This window comes from Lissotriton vulgaris, chromosome 4_1 (assembly GCF_964263255.1).
Source record: "Lissotriton vulgaris chromosome 4_1, aLisVul1.2, whole genome shotgun sequence".
In the NCBI taxonomy this organism is placed as follows: Eukaryota; Metazoa; Chordata; class Amphibia; order Caudata; family Salamandridae; genus Lissotriton; species Lissotriton vulgaris.
This window is the reverse complement of record NC_141691.1, coordinates 164,693,651-164,714,673: the sequence shown is the minus strand read 5'-3', so window position 1 is coordinate 164,714,673 and position 21,023 is coordinate 164,693,651. Positions and strand designations below refer to the sequence as shown.

The following is a 21,023-nucleotide window of genomic DNA, read 5'->3' as shown; positions in this document are numbered from 1 at the left end:
CCTAGTTGGACCCACGCAAAAGACAGTAACCATATGGCACATGGCTCAGAAAAAACTGGGTTACCTAACTCACCCCTCTTTGGGACACGCCACAACTGGGTCGGCTCAGGAATAGTAAGGGCTTTGCCCAATGGGATGCAATTGGAATCTCCACGGTGGGGGACGTTTGGCACAAGAAGGAGGTTGTGACATTTGAGCACCTCCAGCAGCAATACGAGTTGGCACCAACTGAAGTTTTTAGGTACATACAGATAAAACATGCTCTGTTAATGGCCCTACCTCCAGGTACTGAGGTCCAAGAAGCCTTGTCTCTCAAGGACAGACTATTGACGGACTATATGCAGAAGCGGGCTACCTCATTCACATACCGGAAGCTAATTAACAACCTCCCAGACCCCACGACAGTGCTCAGAGGGAAATGGTCACGGGATGTAGGTGACTTTGATGACTGATTGGCAGGAGGCACTTGCCTCCCCGAAGGAGGTGGGCATACCCTCACGACTCAGGCTAGTACAACTCAAGATAGTGCATCAAATTTACTTCACTAGACTCACCCTACATACAATAGGTAGAACATCACATCCATACTGTTTTTTTTTGTTTTTTTTGATTTATTTTTTTTGAAAATCTGTTTATTAGCATAGTAGGTAAAGCAGTCACAGAAATGTCCAGTCCCGGAGGGAAACAGAGTAATACTTACATAAGGTTGCTTAGAACATATAATTGCATAGTTGTCTCAATTTTTCATTTTGTTGGTGACAGTAACCGTCACAGTTTATACAAACCCCTGTCAAAACTATCCCTCCCCCCGCCCTAAACAAACCCATCCGACACTCTCACAAAAACATATAATTGAGCAATCATTAGACTGGGGCACATAGAGAATCACAACATATGGCTCCATTCGACTGTACACATAGGTGGGACGAGACCAATACAGCGAGTGTAAATTGGGGGACTACTCGCACCTCTCCCTAGCGCACCACGGTTAGTGACAGTGCATGTTGGTCCGGCCAAGGACACATTTATCGTGCATTCGAAGAGGCACTTGCACCCTCGTCTTCCCCGTCTCTCCCAGTTTCAAACATACCTAATATGGTATACCAGTCCAGTGAAATTGGCGTTTTCCTCAGACCCCTGTATTCCTCCCTCTGTAGTGCAACTCCCTCTGCCTTACCCCATCGCACCACTTCCGCCCTCCACAACTCAGGGTCGGGAGGTCTGGCTGACTTCCACCTCATCGTGATGGCACGCTTCGCCAGCAACAGGGCCAGGTCCGCGAAACGTGTCGCCACGGTTCTAGTGCGCTGTGAGGGCCCCAACCCCAGTAACGTGTCTTCCAGTGTTGGAGATCGGGTCAAAGCACCTACTTCCTGGAGCGATTCATGGACCGTGGTCCAGTAGTATCCTAGTTTGGGGCATTGCCAAAGCATGTGTATTAGTGTTGCGTTCTCGGTGTCACATCGGGGGCAATTACTCTTCGCATCAGGACATCCATACTGTTTACGGAGATGTGTGGAGGAGGGCAATTTCTACCATACCATGTGGCAATGTCCGAAGATCATGGAGTACTGGGTGCAAATTATGAGAACAATATCACAAGTGTGGGGGGGGGGGGGGGTCACTTCTGCCACAGCCTAGAAGATGTTTATTGAATGTATGGGACCCGAATGACCTTACTCACCCTATGCAGGATAGGGCCACCCTTGGGTTAATAGTTGCAAAGCATAATATTGCACAGAAGTGGAGAGCGGCGGAGGTACCGAAGCTAACCGCATGGTGCACGGACATGGATACGGCAATGATTACAGTGTTTGTTAATCGTGGTTGCTCCGGGAAATGGAACAAGATCTGGTGGGCATGGAATGTGCTCTGGGGCAATATCTGTGAAGCACTGCGGGATCGGGTAGATGAGGGTTTGGAAGAAGACCTTTAGGAGGGAAGAGACGTGGGATGGATGGGGTGTTGAACACGATCTTGGTGTAATGTATAATGCTATAAGGTTGTACTGGAAATGTATAGTGCTGGAATTGTTAATGATGTACAAGTATCATCTGGAAGAAGTACGCCTTTTTAATGTTAATTACAATAAATAGAGTTTTTTTTAAAAAGACACATTGTATTACGCTGTGCTAAAAGTGCACAGACACACTGAATGCTATTGCACAGCTCAAAATAGGAGTAGTATACACTGTAGATTAAAAAAAGTTGCAAAACCTCACACATACACAAACAAAGCACACTATAAATGTATCAATAAAGAATAAGGTGATATTACAACAGACAAATTCTGAGAGGCAATGGCACAGATTTATAATCTACTCTCTAGCACTCAATAAGGGTACTGAACACATGCCGGGGGATGATTTAAAGTACATAAGCATATCTGCATCCTGTCTTTATGGCCGGCAATGGTAACATTGGTCCACTTCGCTCTTACTGAAAAGAGTCTTCTGTTCAGTGAATGATCTCGGGTCATAATCAGATTGCTGAGCAGATAAGGTCAGTTTCCAAAAGGTCGATTCAATAAATCTGAAAAAATATATAGGACACCTCTTCAAAGGGCTGTAGTTGTGGCAAATCAATAGCAACTGAGATGTGTCCATTACCATTCCAACCACAGGTACATCGATAACCTTTCTATTGGTGAGAAATGTGTACAACTAAGTCAAACCTGTGTAGCCAAAGTTACTTTCCTCTACAGATGATTTCCAGTCCAAGAATTCTCTATGTAGCCTGCTTTAAAGAATGTTACAGAGAAAAAAATTATACCATTCTTTTCACTCCCCTAGACAAACTCCGGAATCGGATACTGTATGGAATGAGAATATTCTCCACCTTTTCCATCCAGATTACCATGGGAAAAATGTAAGCTGTGCATGGTTACATTTTCCACTGATCTAACGCTGCAAACTCAGCTTTTCCCTCTATACCAAAAGGACTGTAAGAAACTGGAATTTTGTTGCAGTTGTGCCCCCCTACAACCCCCCCCCCCCTTTTGCACCCATTAGAACTATTAGGTGCTGGTTTTTACACTCTGGCACTGGAGCCTGGTTAGCAGGCTTCAGTGCATTGTTCGTGTTCTTTCCTTGAAACACTAGTTACTTACCTTTGGTAAGGTTACTTATTTTAGAATCCTCCCCAAGGTGCAAGACTGGATCTAGAAACGTTTTCCACATCATGTTCACGCGTCGGAAGAGGGTGCTGTGCAACTCTGTATCGACGCCATCACAAGATGTGACGGAGTCTATATAACTCTCTTCCCGACGTCAATTTCTTCTGTTACTATTTTCTGCAGTCAAAACGTGGAGGCACATATAGAAACTGCCTATTGAAACAGTGTGCCAAAATGAAAGTCACCTTTGTGGTACAAAAACACAATGTAATTCAGTATGTGGATATCATAATGAAAACACTGAGATGAAAGAGGACTCACTCTCAAAGAAACAGAGTTCTCAGTTCAGTATGTGAAGTCTCAAATAAGTTCGAGACCAAAGAGGAATAGGTTTGCAGAGTGGGAAGGGTCTGAGGGGAGTGAGGAATCTGCAGCTAGATCCGGTCTCTACCAGATAATGCGTTACCAAAGGTAAGTAACTTGTTCATCTGACAGACATCTAGCCTCAGACTCCTTACTTTAGAATCAGATACCAAAGAATGCCATCCATCTCTGTAGGAGGGTCTGCGAACTGAGACCACCAAAAGTCTCTAACTAAACAAAATCGGTCAAGAACCAGACAACAAGACAAGACCTGCATAATAATGTAGGTGAGCTATAACATAGGAGTTAAGTCACAAGACATTAAAGAAGCATTACAAAAGGGGATGGTGATGGACGGAGCATCTGAATCAAACACTCACACCCAGTCCAAAGATCTGGGTTTAATCCATCACCGTTCTTTAGCCCACTCTGCCACCCCAGCTCAGACATGGCTATATGCAAATCAGTCTAACCCTGTGCCTCATGGGAACAGTCCAGCCCGAACTGCCAAGCCATGTCTTCCCTGGACCGGAAACAAGCTTCCAAGGACTGGTTTCTGGCATTCCAGCCGTCTTCAGCCCGGCTTGCTTGAATCCAGTGGCAAAGTGAGCAAGGGACTCACGTCTGAGCATACCCTGCCACACTTATGGTGGCCAAAAGCGGTACAAAAGGGGATGGTGATGGACGTCCATCACCACCCCCTTTTGTACCATTAAAGAAGCATGGCAATAACAATTATCCATGTTAGCATGACAACTGTGGTAGAATCAAACCAAAAAGATCAATAGAAAACTACTTGCATCTTTAAGGGGAGCTAAATCCATGCATGCTTAAGGGACAGTCATAAGGAAGGTCTAAAAGAGATAGAAGGAATGGGTAGAATGTTACCCATGATAGTAGGCCAATTTGCTAAATAACTCTATAATATAAAGCTATTGTTGCACATAGCCAGACTGGAACAGCGTGTTCGATACTTGTGAGACACGGAACAGTAGGTGATGCCACGGAGGTAAACCTCTGTGCCATATAGAGTTCTACCAGAGTCAGACCCGCACTGTAACAGCAAGCGAGGTCTATCACTCGTGGAAAAGGAGACCGAAAGCTCTATTAAAAAAATTAAAAAACAGTAGAAGACAGACATGTGTATTTGTAAAGCGCACGTTCACTGCAAGGGTAATTTGGTGCTGAATAACAGATGTTTAATGGTGCACATGTTATCAACCTCAGAATGCCTGTGTGACATAGAAGCAGTCATACCCCTAGAGATAATATCAAGACTGCTAGCCTATCTCCAAGAAATACACTGACATAGGAGCAAATACCCACCTAAGTATAGACAAGAGAACATATAACACTTAAAAATATAAGTAAAGTCGAATAACCAGCAAAACAATGCGGATATTATAGTAAGGGAAACACAGAGGCCACAATACCACGTAGGAGAGCAACAGCCATCCAAAATGTCAGCGTAAGGCTAATTGCTTGAGACAGCATTAGCAGGCAATAGAGAGTAAAGTTGAATATGATATAAAGTATGAAAAGAAACCTTGAAGCTTAGAGAATCCCAAGGTTAGTATGTGATCTTACAATATGAAGAAATCCATCTACAAATTATGTACAAAAATCCACTCTTACAGAAACTGGACAATTTTAAAGGGTTCCAGAATAAAAGAATCAGAGTGAACTAAGCACTTAAAATGCAAACATTGCAGCACAGTCTTTTGCCTGTGATGAAGGAGTGACTTCAACTCCGAAACGCGTTGGACGTGGTGTTGATGGAATAAACACACTTTGCAATAGAGGCAACGGCTCCAGTGTTTTTACGCCTTCTAAGGAGGAGTTGCGCATTGGTTGTTTGTTTTGGATTTGTGGGGGTGGCTACGCCTGCCGTGAGCTCGCCGAGGAAGCGGCTTGGGTGAAAGCCAAACTAGAACGCGGAGATATATATATTATATATATGTACACACATACACACACACACACACACACACACACACACACACACACAAATATATCCATATACACACGCACACACACACACACACACACACTCTTAGAAATGCTCACATAGCATACAAAAATACTCCACATAGAGTACAGAATGTACCATGTAGGTATCAACTCATGAGCTCGAGCGCTTCAGCAAAGTAAAGCAAACTGCAAGACATATTTAGGAGGTATCAATCAAAAATCAAACACATATAAACAGCTGAAAACCTGTCAACGACAGCTGAAGGAGAAAGGCAAAAGGTTTGTGCCAAGCACTAAATAGTAATCGAGAAAGCCACATGTCGTGGAATATAGTGCGAAGAACACAAGTTTACTGCAGAATAAATGCAGCCCTATAATTGTAACTGACTGGAGGAAGGGTCAGGCTAAAAAGTTGACAGAATCGCAGGGTTAACAACCATAAACGTCTCGATCAGCGTTGGAAGCATGGAAAAGAAGGGACTGAAGTCAGTGCGCAGGCAAGGAGGTTATATAAATTCCATTGACATCGCAGGATGGCGTTGATACGGAGTTGCGCGGAGCAGAAAGTTTATGGATCTAGTTTCGCACCTAGGAGAGGATTCTAAAGTTAGGAATCTGCGGCTAGGTGTCTATCAGATATGGATATTGAATACATTTATAATGCGCAGCATATACCTGCAGGCATCTTGGGCTGTCTGTTATCAGTAAAGAGATTTTCTTTATTTGATGAAGAGCCAGGTTTTAAAAACTTCTCAAAGCTAGAAGATTGGTTGTAGACTTCAATGATTAGGGGAGACTGTTCCATTTAAGGGCAGTGTTTCTGATAAAGCTCCTGCCACCCCAAGACATCCGTTGGTAAGACGGAACTACCAGATTGTTTTGGAAGGTAGAGCATAAGGACCCAACTGGAACATACCATTTTATATTTTTTTTAGGTAATCTGGGCCAGTTCCTTGCAACGCTTTCTATGCAAGACATAGAACCTTAAGGGTTATAGGTTTTTCAGTTGTAAGCCAATGTAGTTGTTTCTAAGGATGCAGAATCAGACCTAGGGATGTTAAAGAGGATCTTTGCTGCTGTGCTTTGCAATGTCTGAAGTTCTCAATGATAATTGAAATCACTGTGTTGACTTGTTCTTTAAAGATCAGTTCATCGCCTACAATCACGCCCAGATATTTTACCTTATTTTTTGGCTTGGGTAAGTTCTCCAGCTCTTGGGGCCACCAGGTGGGGGACCAAAAAGACATCATTTTCAAATAGCAGGTCTTCAGTCTTAGTTGAATTTAGTTTTTAACAGTTCATGCTCATCCATTCACTGACTGCCCTCATACAGTTGCAGAAATTCTCAGCCATGCTTTGAATATCATTGGCAACTGACAATAATCTGTGTGTCATCTGCTTAGGTTACCAATGAGAACCCAAATTATTTTATCAAATTAGCCAGGGGGAGACAAAAGTTAAACAAGGTTAGGGTCAGAAACTAGCCCTTTGGGACCCCACAAGGCAAAGTAAAAGACTTTGCAGTAAAACCTTTATTTGTTACAGATTGAGATCTATCACTGAGAAATGAAAGGAGAACGGCAAGAGCCGTGTCTATGACCCCCAATAGACCGCAAACAATCAAACAACTATAAATGACTGTATCAAAGGCAGCAGATTGGTCAGATAATATCAAGGCTGCCCTAACACCCGAATCTAAGGAGAATACATAGTAGCTGTTCAATTGTACTCCAATTAGGAAAGGCTTCAGCACCACTGTATGTCCCTAATAATTGATCCCCCTGGTACCTAGGGCATGAGTACTGAAGAGGGTCCCTAAGGGCTGCAGCAGGTATTATGCCACCCTAAGGGACTCCCATTCAAATTGCATGCATGCAGCCATTGCAGTCTGCGTGGCATGGTGTAAACCATGAGTGAAACACGATATGGCACACTCACTGTGTGCAATGCCAAAGTCTCTTCATGTAACATATGCAAGTCACCCATACAACAACAGGCCTTGTAGCCCTAAGGCAAGGTGCATATATTACATGTGAGGTAATATATGCATGATCAGCTTTGCCACTGTGCTGTCTAGTTCAATTACTAGATGGTACAACTAAACAGGGAAGCCATCTTAAGTATATGTACTAGGCACTGGTCATTACGAGTTCCCCAGCTACATGTTGGCTTAACTGAAACTTCTGGTGTTTGGTATCAAACACCTGGTGTTAATAAATCTGTACTGTTGCCAGTACTAGATTTAGACATGCACCCAGAGGGCACCTTAGAGGTTCCCCCTGAAAAACACACCAGTATCTATATTGCTGGCTGACTGGTATCGTCCAGCGTGCAACCACAGACAAGTTTATGACTCCCTGCAATGACCGTCTATGCTCTCGGAGGTCAGAAACTATGCTCGCTCCGGTGGAAAGTGGTCACAGCTCCTCCAGCATGTTGGCTAGTGAATTAGCATATCAAGGCCAGGGGCTTAAAAGCCCCTGCTGCTTCGGATATGCAACCCTGGCTTCCCCCAGACCTGGGAGATGCCATCCTCTGCCCTAAGGCCCATTTGCCACCAGGACAGGCAGAAAATTAGCTATGTAAGTAGGCGTGTTGCACCTCCAAGCTACCTGATGTGCTCCATAAAAGAAGGGTTCCATCATCTTGTTTTTGGTGGAATTAGGAACTCTGTAAATGTAAATGTAAAAATTACTTATAAAGCGCGGCATATACGGTTTCTTGGCGCTGTTCACTTTATTCGGTGAGAGGCAGAGGGCGAGGAGAGGAGAGCTTATGTATAGATGCTACGGAAGAGGTGAGTGAGCTGAATGTCATCTGCATAATTGAATGCAGTGACATTCCTGCCACGGAGGGAGCGGATCAGGGGGGTGAGGTACAGGTTAAAAAGAAGGGGTGACAGGGAAGAACCCTGCGGAACGCCGCAGGTGACCCTCGTCCTGTCTGCCGTAAACTGAGAAAGACGGACCGATTGATGGCGGTCCACTAGGCAGGAACGAACCCAATTAAGGGCCGTCCCACTGATGCCTGCCTCTTTGACACGGTCGACTAAGATGGAGTGGTCGCTCCCCACAGCAAGTGGTCATACAGGGGCCCAATGGCTACTACCCTTCATTCTCTTTAACACCCTAAAGTTATTATTTAGATGGCCCCCAGGACAAAATGCTGCCTGGCTGCTGCTCTTCTGATAATACCAGACACTGGCTCGTCCAGAAGTGGAACAGCCTCCACAAACTCTTAGAGATCTCCTCAGCACTACTTCGACCACCCAGCAGCACCTCCTTTGGAGTGGAGGAGTCACTCCTTGGATCTGTCGACTCCTGGGTCCACTGCGTGAGCAGCACCCCAACAAGAGCTCTTCATGAACCAGGAGGTCAGATATGTCTCCCTGCCAAGTTTGGAGATGTCATGAACCCCAGGAGCCGCCCTGCCTCCCAGGAGCCACCCTGTCCCAATACCGGAGGTACCGGAACCAGTTGCAAGCACCAAGGCTTGTTATGGTCAGTTGGACCCATGCATCACATTAAGTGATACTTTCTGGGGCCTGAATATTTCATTATGACCTGCCCAATAGGCACTTGCTCATTAGTCAGGCTAGATTACTGTACTGTTTGGGCCATTCACAGCTGCAAGTCACACTATGCCTATGAAGGTTTGCTTCTTTTACGGTCTCACTGACCTGTTGAAGTGCACAGAGAATATCTCAAAACCGAGAAGCCAATGCATGGGCTTCAGCACCTTAGAAATGGATGCTCTGATAGCCCAATCAAGGGCAGGACAGGCAGCTGTATTCTGTAAATGTTAGGACGCTAAAGTATTTAGGCTTGGGATCTCAGGAAGAGAGAATTACAGTAATATAGGTGGCATCATAAAGTTGCCTGTACATTCTAATGGAAAAGTGAACTGGGGAAGATGTTTAGGCAACAAACAGCAAATATAAAAACAGGCTGCAGCAAGTTTGTCCCTTGAACTACTGACACAAGTGGTGGTCAAACATGAACCGAAGGTTCCACACAGAAAAACTGGGGTTGGTGCTTGTCAAAGCTGGGAGGGCAAGAAATAATCTGGCACGGTAAGATGAGAATTATGACCCAAAATAAGCAGGATGCAAGTCTTGTCCATATTGAGGGAGTTGTTACTTATCCACACCACCACATTGAGCACACAATTGTGAAAAGTCATGTCAAATGATGAGCATTCTCATCAAGAGATATGGGAATTTGAGTGTTGTCAGAGTAACACAAATGCCTTGGGGCGAAGACACAGATAAAGTGAGCCAATGAATATACATAGAGTAAATGTAAATGTAAATGTAAAAATTACTTATAAAGCGCGGCATACACGGTTTCTTGTCGCTGTTCACTTTATTCGGTGAGAGGCAGAGGGCGAGGAGAGGAGAGCTTATGTATAAATGCTACGGAAGAGGTGAGTTTTAAGGAGAGACCTAAAGTGAGGATAGGAGGGAGAGAGTCTCAGTTCCAACGGAAGAGAGTTCCAGAATGAGGGTGCCAAAGAGGAGAATCTGAGACCTCCGTGTTTTTTGCGCCTAAAACGGGGTGTCTGCAGGAGCGCAAGATGAGAAGAACGGAGGTGCCTGGAGGGAGCGTAAGGGTGCAGAAGAGAGGAAATAAAGGAAGGACCGGTGCCGGCCACAGATTTATGAGTCAGGCAGCCCAGTTTGAACTTGCAGCGCTCTGAAACGGGAAGCCAGCGAAGGGCCCTGAGGAGTGGGCGAACGTGGTGATATTTAGGTTGGTGATAGATCAGGCGAGCTGCCTGATTCTGTATCAGCTGCAGTCTGTTAATTTGGGATGCCAGCGTACAGAGCGTTGGCATAGTCGATCCGAGAGATGACTAATGCCAGCAGCGCCAGGGTGAGGGCTTCAGTGGTCAGAAAGTGAGCTATTTTTCGAATCTTCCTAAGCTGGAAAAAGCAGGAGGACACAGTAGCACTGACCTGTTGCTTCATTGAGAGGTCCTGTGAGATGAAAACCCCCAGGATTTTCACTTTGTCAGCAGGGCGGGGGCTGGGGGCCGAGAGAAAGGGGCCAGAAGGTGGAATTCCAGGGATTGGATGGGCCTCCGACAAGAACGAGCTCCGTCTTGTCGGGATTAAGGTTAAGATGGTGAGCGCCCATCCAATTACTGATATGGCATAGGGTGGACTGGAAATCTTGAGCCGCTTCATCCGAGGAGTCGAGTGAGCTGAATGTCATCTGCATAATTGAATGCAGTGACATTCCTGCCACGGAGGGAGCGGATCAGGGGGGTGAGCTACAGGTTAAAAAGAAGGGGTGACAGGGAAGAACCGTGCGGAACGCCGCAGGTGACCCTCGTCCTGTCTGCCGTAAACTGAGAAAGACGGACCGATTGATGGCGGTCCACTAGGCAGGAACGAACCCAATTAAGGGCCGTCCCACTGATGCCTGCCTCTTTGACACGGTCGACTAAGATGGAGTGGTCGACCGTATCAAAGGTCGCCGACAGATCTAAAAGCACCAAGGCTTGACTGATGTTGGAGTCAGCGCCTCTACGAAGTTCCTCCATAACAGAGAGGCTAACCGCCTCTGTCGAATGGGCAGGTCTAAACCCGGCTTGCTGGGAGTCTAGAAAGTTGGAGTCTTCAATAAAGGAGCTGAGGACGCTGGTCACATGGGTCTCAAGTACCTTGCTCAGGTAAGGAAGAAGGGAGATGGGACGGAAGTTGCCCAAAACCGTGGGGTCGGCGTTGTTTTTTTTTAATATGGGAACCACTTCGGCGATCTTGAACTGACTGGGGACCTCGCCGAGCAAGAGAGAGTTGTTCAGGAGGGCCAGTGGGGGGGCAGGACAGGCCGAAAAGGCGGCCCGGAGAATCGCCGGAGGGCAGCAGTCTGTGGGGGAACCAGATGAGACTTTGTTTAGCAGGGAGAGGAAGTCTTCTTCGGATATGGGGGGGAAGCTGAGTCAGGGAAAGGGAATTAAAAAAGGGGGCGGCCTCTGGGAGGGACGGCGCCGGGGCAACAGAGGAGATACTATTTTTGATTTTGCTGATTTTGTCTATAAAAAAACAATTAAGGAAGTCGCAAAGTGCCTGAGATGGGAGGGGTTTGATGGTCACCCTATCCGGGTGTGAGAGCTCCTCCACAATAGCAAAGATGTCCTTAGATTTTTGCGCAGAGTTGAGAATTTTTGTGGAGAAGTAGGCAGTTTTGGCCGCTGAAATTGCCTGTTTGTATTCTCCGGATAATTTTAAGAAGTGAGATTTTCCTGAGGGGTCGTAGTTTCTGCGCCAGCGACGCTCGGCTTGGCGAAGTCCCAGTTTTAGGGTTTTAAAGCTATCTGAAAACCAGCGATGTGCGTCGTGAGGATGTTTAGTTCTAATAGACTTAAGAGGGGCGACCTTGTCGCTGGCAGACTCCAGCCATTTGACAAGAGCGGCTTCCTGGGAGTCTAGAGAGCCTAGGCAGGGCGGAGCTGAAGATGTTCGAGAAGAAAGAAAAAGGTCGAGATCTGCTTTATTCCAGTTGCGGGCCAAGAGGCTAGGGCCTCGGCTGCGGGGGGGGCGGTGGGGGGACCAGGAGAAGGAAAGAGATTAAGAAATGGTCCGACCAGTGGCAGGGAAGGATCGTTAGTGACTTGATTTCGAGGTTGTAGGTCCACACCTGATCCAGGGTGTGGCCTTTGGAATGGGTGGCTGTGTGAACGTGTTGAAGGCCATTGAGCCCCCTTAATAGATCAGTGAAAGCCAAAGAATGGGAGCTTTCGTGTGGGTCAGACGGCCAGTAATTGAAGTCTCCTAAAACCAGGAGTTTGGAGTTATTGATTGTGAGCTGAGATAGTAGATCGCCAAAAAGAGAGGGGAAATTGGGCATGGGTTGAGGGGGGCGGTATACCAGGACACAGGTAAGAGGGGACACCGAGGATTCGAGTCCGATAGCCAGGCAGTCAGTCTGGGGGATGGTGAGTAGAGAGAGGGAGGTGAATCTGATGGGAAGTTTGATAATAGCGGCTACGCCACCTCCGGTTTTACCGGCTGGTCGGTTGGCTTGGAGAATATAATACCCCGGAGGAATGGCTGCCAAGATGTCGGGGGAGGAGTCCTCATTCAGCCAGGTCTCAGTTAGGAGTAGGATGTCGGGACGATCTGAGTCCAGGAGGTGGCATATGTCATGTTGGTGACTGACTAGTGACCGAGTGTTAAGGTATGTGATTGCTAGTTCCATGTTAGCAGGTGCCTTACAGACCGGGTTATAGGAGGTGGGAAGGAGGCAGTGTGCTCGGGGGTGATAGAGGATGGGATGGCCTTGAACTCTGGAAAAACAGTACGGGCGTTGAAAACACCAAGTTGGAGTAATTTGGAGTGGCTGGTAGCTTCCAGCGGCCAGAGAGAGTGTAATGCAATCAGGTTTCTAGGGGCATAGGATGTGAATTGGGCAGAGTGACGGGCCCCGGGCCCCAACCGGCCGCGGACGGGTGCAGACGGGCTTGCCTTAGGCGCGCCTTCGGCGCGCATTCGTCGCGCCCAGTGCACTCGTCCGCTGCGCTTCCGGTAGGGACACATCCTATATACAAGTGAGAGAGGGGGTTGGAAGGGGCGTGGCCTAAATAGGTGGGCGTGGCCTGCACAACACGTGAATGGCGGCAATTGTCAACAGAACCCCCTAGCCCGCTGCAGCGTTAAATCCGCTGTGCAGGGGTGTCGAGGAGCTAAGGAAATAATCTATGTCAGGAGCAGGCAAGTATACAAACTTTAAAAACACAGAAGCAAAGACAGTTTTTTTAGAGAACAAATGATCGTGGCTCCCGGCTGTGCCTCAGGAGAAGTAGTGAATGAGGGTTAGAGGTTGAAAAGTGTAGGGCTCCTGGAGGAATCTTTGAATCTAGAGTGTAATGGGGGCATGATACACTGCTTGAGCAGGATTAGAGCAGAAGGATATAATCTCCATTTGAATTCTGTTTCACAACTAAAAGGGCCACGGATTATAAATTGGACAAATCAAAAAGCACAGTTTAAGAAGAGATGCAGGACCTGCATATGTGGTAACCATGAATGTACAAATCTCACCTACAATAACTGTTACAGTGCCTCATAACGTGCCTGAATATATACAGTGCCCGCCACTCAGTTCCAATAGGCTGCATATCTTATCAGTAGCAGACACCTGGCTTGTATAAGGAATGCCTTTAATTTGAATGTATATAGAATGAATGGAGATAACTACTCACCGGCACAGCTGCCATCAAAGTGGGTTTTAACACACTGCAGTCTCCTTTGCTTCCCTTTTTAATTTTACTTGCCTGAAAGAAAATACAAAAAATTCCTTTTACAATTTATAGCAATTGGCGCCAGAGCAAAGCAATTCAAAACTGCATACTGGGATTCTAGGTTAAGTAGAATGTTTGGAGGTGCCAATCCATCACAGGCATTTGCTGTTAGCTATCCTGGAAGGAGGTGAGACCTGTAATACTACATCTGAAACAAATGCAAACTACTACACTTTGTGTGCACGACTCTTCATAATTGTACAGTGCTATCTAAAATATATCCAAGTCTGCTTTTGAATTTGTAAAACAACGTTATGGTCTGCTGTCGTGGTCGCTATCAGTACTCCTTGCAACAGTACAAAACTGTTGTTACTTAGCAACCCTCCACTTTTAGGTCTGAAGCAAAGTTAACAGCTAACACATCAAAGCATGTGGGAAATAAGGCTATTTAATACCATTCCAATCTCACCGAACACAGGTTCTTGAGCTTGCACCTCCATACACTCACTAAACGTACAGTGTAGGCAGATAACCTGGCTGAGCCCTGTTACATGGACTGTTGTCAACTAAAAAATTGGCGCAACAATCATTCAGTGACTATTACTAAAACATGACAATGTTTTAAGAGGAAACCAGTCCCTGATTTAACTGTATACAGCAGGTAAGCCTCTTGGATGAAAATAAATCACTTGGCACTAGATTCTTGCAGTTTTCCATGAAGCCCATCAATTATGCACACTTACTATGACAATAAGGTCACTGCATGCCAACATCAGTTTACAACAAAAGGCTAAGAGTAAACACTGAGGTAGAGTTTAACTAGTATAATCAATACAATCCTACATCATTTTCAAATTACATTTTAACAGCTGAACAGAAGTTCTGCATTGACAAAAAATGAGCTTTTCATATGGTGCACTAGACTGTAGCTAAACTGGCTTAGTTAGCAGATATTAAGAAAGCCTCCTACCAAGACGAAAACATCATTCACAAGTATTCACAATGATGAAAATAATTTGATCCAAGGATTATGTTGTTTACCTGTAGGATCCTCAATCATTCTTCAGGGCCTAAGTCAGATGCATAACATGAACTGGTCTAGCTGGTTATCTCCAGGTTACATACCACACTCTTTCCCTGGGCACAGCAGTGGCTCGCATGGGCCCCTGTGGGTTGCTGGTGGCCAGTTAACCAGACTGTTAAGGAAGCAGCAGGATTGCCCCTTGGTCCACCGTCACAATCTTGTCTGACGCTCTTCAGGTTCAGCAACATTCGGCTTCACAGAAAGCCTTTACAGTAGTTCTCTGGGCTCACTAAATCCATCCGTGGACTGGTCCCATTGTAACCATTCACCCCTCGACTTCAAAGAGAAACTTTAAGATGGTCAGTCCACTCCATTGCATCTCTAAATTGAAGATGCTGGGGTGGCTTTAGAAAGGCCTACGTTAAAAAGCCCTTTTACAGACGGAGTCCGGTTTTTTGGAAAGTGAGAGAGGCTTTCAAGCCAGCCTGTCTTTGGGTGACACATGCCCCCTATCCCCTTCTTACCTTAGCTTCCACAAGCAGCATCATCTTTCCACAAAAGCGCTTTTACACTATTAATTCAAGCATTGACAGAATACCTCCGAGTTCAGAATAAGGCTAATTACCCTGCCTACAGGAGGTCCCAGGGCAGGATAAGTGGGTCAAGTAATTCAGTGTTCATAAAGCAGAAGATAAACAAGATTTCTAGAAATTGCTTTTGTGTCATTGGTACCCAATGATTAGGGCTGCACTGCGTAGCACAACACTGTAAAGATAAATTCCCTATCTGGGCACTGGATCCGAGATATGTAAAGATGTCCAAACCTTTTCTAAACTATGTAAAAAAAAAAAATCTGATTCAGACTTATGTGGCAATGATTAAGATGGCATTTTCTGCATCGGAGTAGTTTAGCATAACACTATTCAGAAGGCTGAATTGGTACATGTATTTTACTTTTCTTTTAAAATTCACTGCAAATCTCAGAGTAAAAAAGGGCTTCCTTGGTTTTAGGGTAGGCGCAAGAATTGGAGAGGTTTAGGCATTAGTGTACTTCATTCAGGAATGTTCGGATGGTCATTTTGTTCACATATTATTTACGGATTTATAACTTCAAACCCCAATGACTGCAGATTTGTGTTTGAGCTTCTGACAACCAGGTTCATTGGAAGGCTGGGAAATACCTTTGCTTTTTGTTGGGTAGGAGATATGCTAGAGTAAATGGCACAAGCTATAGGAGAAGAAAATAAGTTACTTACCTGTAACTGTAGTTCTCCAGTATTGGTATCTTTCAAAGATTCACATCCTTAAATCATTCCCAGTCGTCAAAGTGGGAGTCCCACGGTATTATAGCAAAGCAATTATGTTAGTAGCAAAGGCTATTTTGGCACTAAGCCATGAATTTAATAGCCTATCTATGCCCTTTTTTCAAAAAAGGCCCAAACTTAGTCAGGCAACCACACCCTCTAGAACCTAGTTCCCTTAGATTTTCAAGCACAAGTCGGAATAAATATATAATAAATAGATTAATAATAAATAAATATAAACCCAAATAGTAAAGGGGAGCCTCTAGGGGAGGAGGGAGGGTCGCATGTGAATCTATGAAAGATACCAATACTGGAGAACTACAGTTATGGGTAAGTAACGTATTTTTGATTGCTAGTATTGGATTTTTCATAGAGCTACATGCTTGAATCAGAATAGTCAGAAGTAAACATGAATACATATTAGCACACAATAATAATGCAAATATAGTCAATAGTCACAAAAGTATGAGAAATAAAATATGTACGGAATGCTCTTGTTCTGTATAGAAAAAAGCTTAATACACCTTTTATCATCTAAAGTTTGCAGCGATCTCTCTGCAATAGTTTATGAGTTTTGAAAAGAATGTCTTTAGTACAATAGGTTCGTTAAGATGGAAATCCAAAAGGTACTTTTGGTATGAATTTAGGGTTAGTACTTAAAATTACGAGGTCCTTTTTTAATTGACTGAACGGTTGTTGTATACTGAATGCTTGCAATTCACTAACTCTTCTTGCTGATGTTCGTGCCAATAGTAAATCCACTTTTCAGGAAATATATTCAAATTGTGTCTTCTGGATTTGTTCTAACTGACAATACCAAATTGAGATGCCAAGGAGGAGGCTCTTTCACCGGTGGAAAAACTCTAAAGAGACCCTTGAGGAACTGTTTAACAATTCTCACGGACCAGAGAGAGGATGAGTTTCCCAATTTTCTTAAGCGAAAGATTGCTGTTAAGTGCACTTTTATTGATCAATGTGCAAGGCTAGACTTGGCTAACTGAAGCAGAGAAGGTAAGATGTGCACTGGTGCTGCGAGGATGGGATGCAACTCTTGGACACCATATACAGAACATTTCCCCTTTAATTGATATGACTTATTAGTGGAGTCTGCTAGCGTATTAGAAAGGTTTTCTCTGCAGTCTCTGGGGATATCTAATGCTTCAAGATCAAGGTTGACAGAATCTAGGCTGAAAAACGAAGATTAGTCTGGTTGGGATGATGTACTTGGCCCTTGTTCATGGATAGTTGTCAGAGAGCTGACCCCCCACCACCCAGCGCCTTGAGACCCTCACGGGTGAGTAGCGCACTTTATAAACCCCCTATTGGTTTGATGTTCCGAGAGAAGGAGAAGTTCAGTTTACCAGAATTGCCAGGGCCATTTCCAAGCAATGGAGATTAACCTGCATGGTTCTCTTCATTTTCTTGAGCACTCATGGCATCAAAGAAATTAGGGGAAAAGGGTAAGCAAAGATTTTCGACCATCTAATCAAAAAGTTATTTCCTCACGATCCTTTACAGGGATGCCAGCTTGCTAGTATCAGCATTTCTGGTTTGTCTTGGTCACAAAAAGATAGAGTTGCGTTGTGCCCTATCGAAGGAAGATGTCCTGTAGAACCAGAGGATCGAGTTCCCAATTGTGACAACTGGTTGTTAGTCTGCTCAAAGTTTAAGCCAGCACATTGTACACTCCTGGGACCTGTTTCTGACCTCAGTGTACATTGTGTTGCAAGGCCCAATTTCAAATTGTTTGCTCCTGCTCTGATAGATCAGCTGATGGCATATCTCCTTGTTGGTTTATGTAATGCATGCTGGTGGTATTGCCGTACATATAAGTACGGATGGGCCTGAAATTTTGGGGAGGTATGAGAACAGAGCCAAAGCTATGGCCTTCAGGTCTAGAAAGTTCACGTGCATCCTTTTTTTGGAGGTTGTCCATTTGCCACTGACTGAAAGCTCTTGAAGAGGAGCACCCCATCCCTCCAGGTACGCATCCAGGGATGAGATCTGTTGCTTGAGAGAGAAAAGTCCTCCTTCGAGAAATATTGGATGACACTGTCCACCAGTGCATGATCATTGCTGGGGTTATGAACATTACATTATCGAATGACCCCAAACTTGTAGCCATGGTTGGTCTAGCTGTCCCTGTAGGGGATGGATATGAAGTCTGCAGTTTGGGATCAGGGGAATGCAGGAGGAGCACATGCCCAGAAACTATTTGTACAGTAGGACAGAAACAGACTTTCTTAGGCAAAACCTTTAGGTCAGGAGCTGGATCGTGTCGTTCTGGAGAGACAAAAGCTTTGACTGACTGGGTGTCTAAGACTGCTCCTAGAAACATTAATGTTATTAGGTTGAGAGTTGATTTTTGTAGATTTGGTATGAGACCCAATTTTTCTAATAACGAAAGGCCTAGTGCAGTATGTCCGCTATGGCTTGTTGATATGTTGGAGCTTTTATTAGCCACTCGTCTAAATATGGGAAGACTTTATTTCAGTTTAGCCTTAGATGGCTGCCAACGAGGCAATTCACTTGGTGAATATTCTTAGGGCTGATCGTAGTCCAAAGAGGAGCAGTTTGATCTGATCGTGTGTGCCGGCTACCTGGAAACTGAGGTATCTCCGATGTCTGCTCTGTGATGGATTGGGATGTGAAAGTATGCATTTTGAAGATTTAGAGCAGTCATATGGTTTCCATGATTGAGTAGGTGTAAAATGTCTTGGAGGGTGACCACCCGAAATAATTTTTTTCAATGTTGGTGATCTGTCGAAGATCCAAGACAGAGTCCCAATCTGCTGATAAGGAAGAAACAGGAATAGAAGCCCATGCCCCGCTGGAATTTCGGGACCTTCACTATCGCACCTTTCTGCACATGATAGCAACTTCCTTCAGTAGCCGTTTCATATGTGGAGAAAACTTCCATTTTGGAGGCACATTCGGTGGTTTGCGTCAAATTCGAGGGTATGCCCTTGAGCTAGGATGTCTAGGACCCATTTGTCTGATATTATCATGGACCATAGGTGAAAATAATAAGGCGTTCTCCTAGTTGTTTCTTGGATTTGGGGAAGGTAGCCAGCTGAAAGGGAAGATCATTGTTTTCTATGGTTTGTAAGCTGCTTCAGAATGGCAGTCTGTACTGTTGCGCATATTGTAGGCTGATATTGTTGCCTATAATTCTGGAATCCTCCTCTGTAAGAGTAGGAACTTTTACCTGTGGCACCTCGAAAAGGTAGTTGCCGGGGTCAGTATCTGCCATAATAGTTTGCAGTGTTTCTTTAATGTGTTTTCCGAGCAATGCTTACCCGTCATAAGGCACGTCCAGGATCTTTGTATGAACTTCTGGTCTGAACGTTGTCGTTTTTAGCTAGCCATGCCTGAGAAGGACTGCTGCCCTAGCCAGTTGTTGGAAACCTGTTTAAGATCGAATTGACGGCACAGTCTATTGTCTCCAAAGAAGCTTGTTCGCCTTCTAGAAGAATCTTCCTTGAGTCAGGTTTAACATTCTCTCGCAGTAGGTCGATAGAATGTGTAATATCTTACCACATTTGCTTGTCAAATCTTTCTGGAATTGCTAGAGAATTAGAGGCTCTAACTGCCTCCATGCTGGAACAATGCTTCCCAATTATGTCAAGGCAATGCTGTACTCGATCTGGTGGTGGTGAGACAGGAGTAGCAGGATTTCTGGAACGTCTCCGGACTGCTTGACTGCTGGCATAATCTAGTCTTAGTTGTCCAATTAGGCATGCAGGAGCATCATCCGGCGCCTTGCATTTATTATTTAACCTGAGCATAACCGCTGTCACCGTGGCCAGGTTCTTCATTATACGTACCCCTTGCCATATCAAATCTATAATGTGAATAGCCCTTATCGCTGTTTTAATTGGTTCTTTATAATTGTAAATAAAACAGTCTGCCTATTTGGTAGTGAAAGGCGTTTTGCCGCTCTTTACATGATGTTATGGAAACCTCCTATATCGTCCAGAGGTGAAGCCAATGGAGGTACAACCGGAGGATAGTGTCGTTATCATATAGTCATCCCACTCCATAACAGTGGGTACACGATCCCTGATCCCTCCCTCCCTCCTCTTCTTCACGATCACCATCCGAAAGGTCAGTGTCATGAGCAGGCGGATCCGCATTGGTAATGACAGAGGAGTACCTGAAATCTTTTAATGTGCATGGCAGAGGAGGTGGTGTTGTTTGCATTTATGGTGGAATTTAAGTGGTAGGTGTAGAAGAAGAAGCAGGTTCTGGAATGGTTTAGAATAGTCCTGTCCATGCCTTAGAGATTGGTTACTAAGTCCAAAGGCATTTGGATAGAAAGTTCCTGCAGATCTGGGGGCATATATGGAGGCATATATGCAGGATATTGTTGATAATGGTCTTCATAGTATTGATCAAACTTGTCATTTTACTATAATTCTGAAGGGCTAGATCATCTTTGGATTCTTCATCCAGTAACAGAGCTGGCGGGAAAAGGCAAAACTTTGCTTTGGGATGTGTGAACTGGAAGAATCACATCAGCACTGGGTTTATCAGCATATGAAAGGCGTGATAATGGCACCAGAGGTGTTAAGGTGCTGAAATAGTCAATTTCTTGACCTCTGTCGACGACAAATCAGCCGTCACCGAGGATTTTTGTGTTTTTCAGGCAAAACAGGTTTTCCTGACTGAACAGCTATCGACTTGACAAGTTGAAGTCATGGACGATGTGGTCATTGACGAGCGCACCGTCCACAGTGTTTTTTTTAATAGGTCCGTCGAGATGGATGTCTTAGTCGACGGAGTAGGCTCCTAGTCGTGGTCGTCGGCAAGTGCCTAGATGAACGCTTGGTCGACGGAGGTGGAGACAGAGGAATCAATTTCGATGTTATTGTCAATCTACATGTAAATATGGTTGTCAACGCCGGAGATAATTTTTATGGCGATGCCGCCTTAGTGATTGTAGACGTCATAGTCGACGAGATCGGCATCGACAGGGTCATCCTCAACAGAATAAAAG

The 21,023-nt window shown here is 44.9% G+C and overlaps 1 protein-coding gene across 10 annotated transcripts in view; it reads right to left on the bottom strand.

The window, feature by feature from the left end:
* ACSL4 (acyl-CoA synthetase long chain family member 4) overlaps positions 1-21,023 on the bottom strand; it is a 264,204-nt gene that overhangs the window by 95,038 nt on the left and 148,143 nt on the right. For all 10 annotated transcript variants that reach the window (XM_086918443.1, XM_086918444.1, XM_086918447.1 and 7 more), the window contains exon 9: positions 13,658-13,729. In XM_086918443.1, the coding sequence (XP_086774569.1) occupies positions 13,658-13,729 (72 nt within the window). The remainder of the gene's footprint in view (positions 1-13,657; positions 13,730-21,023) is intronic.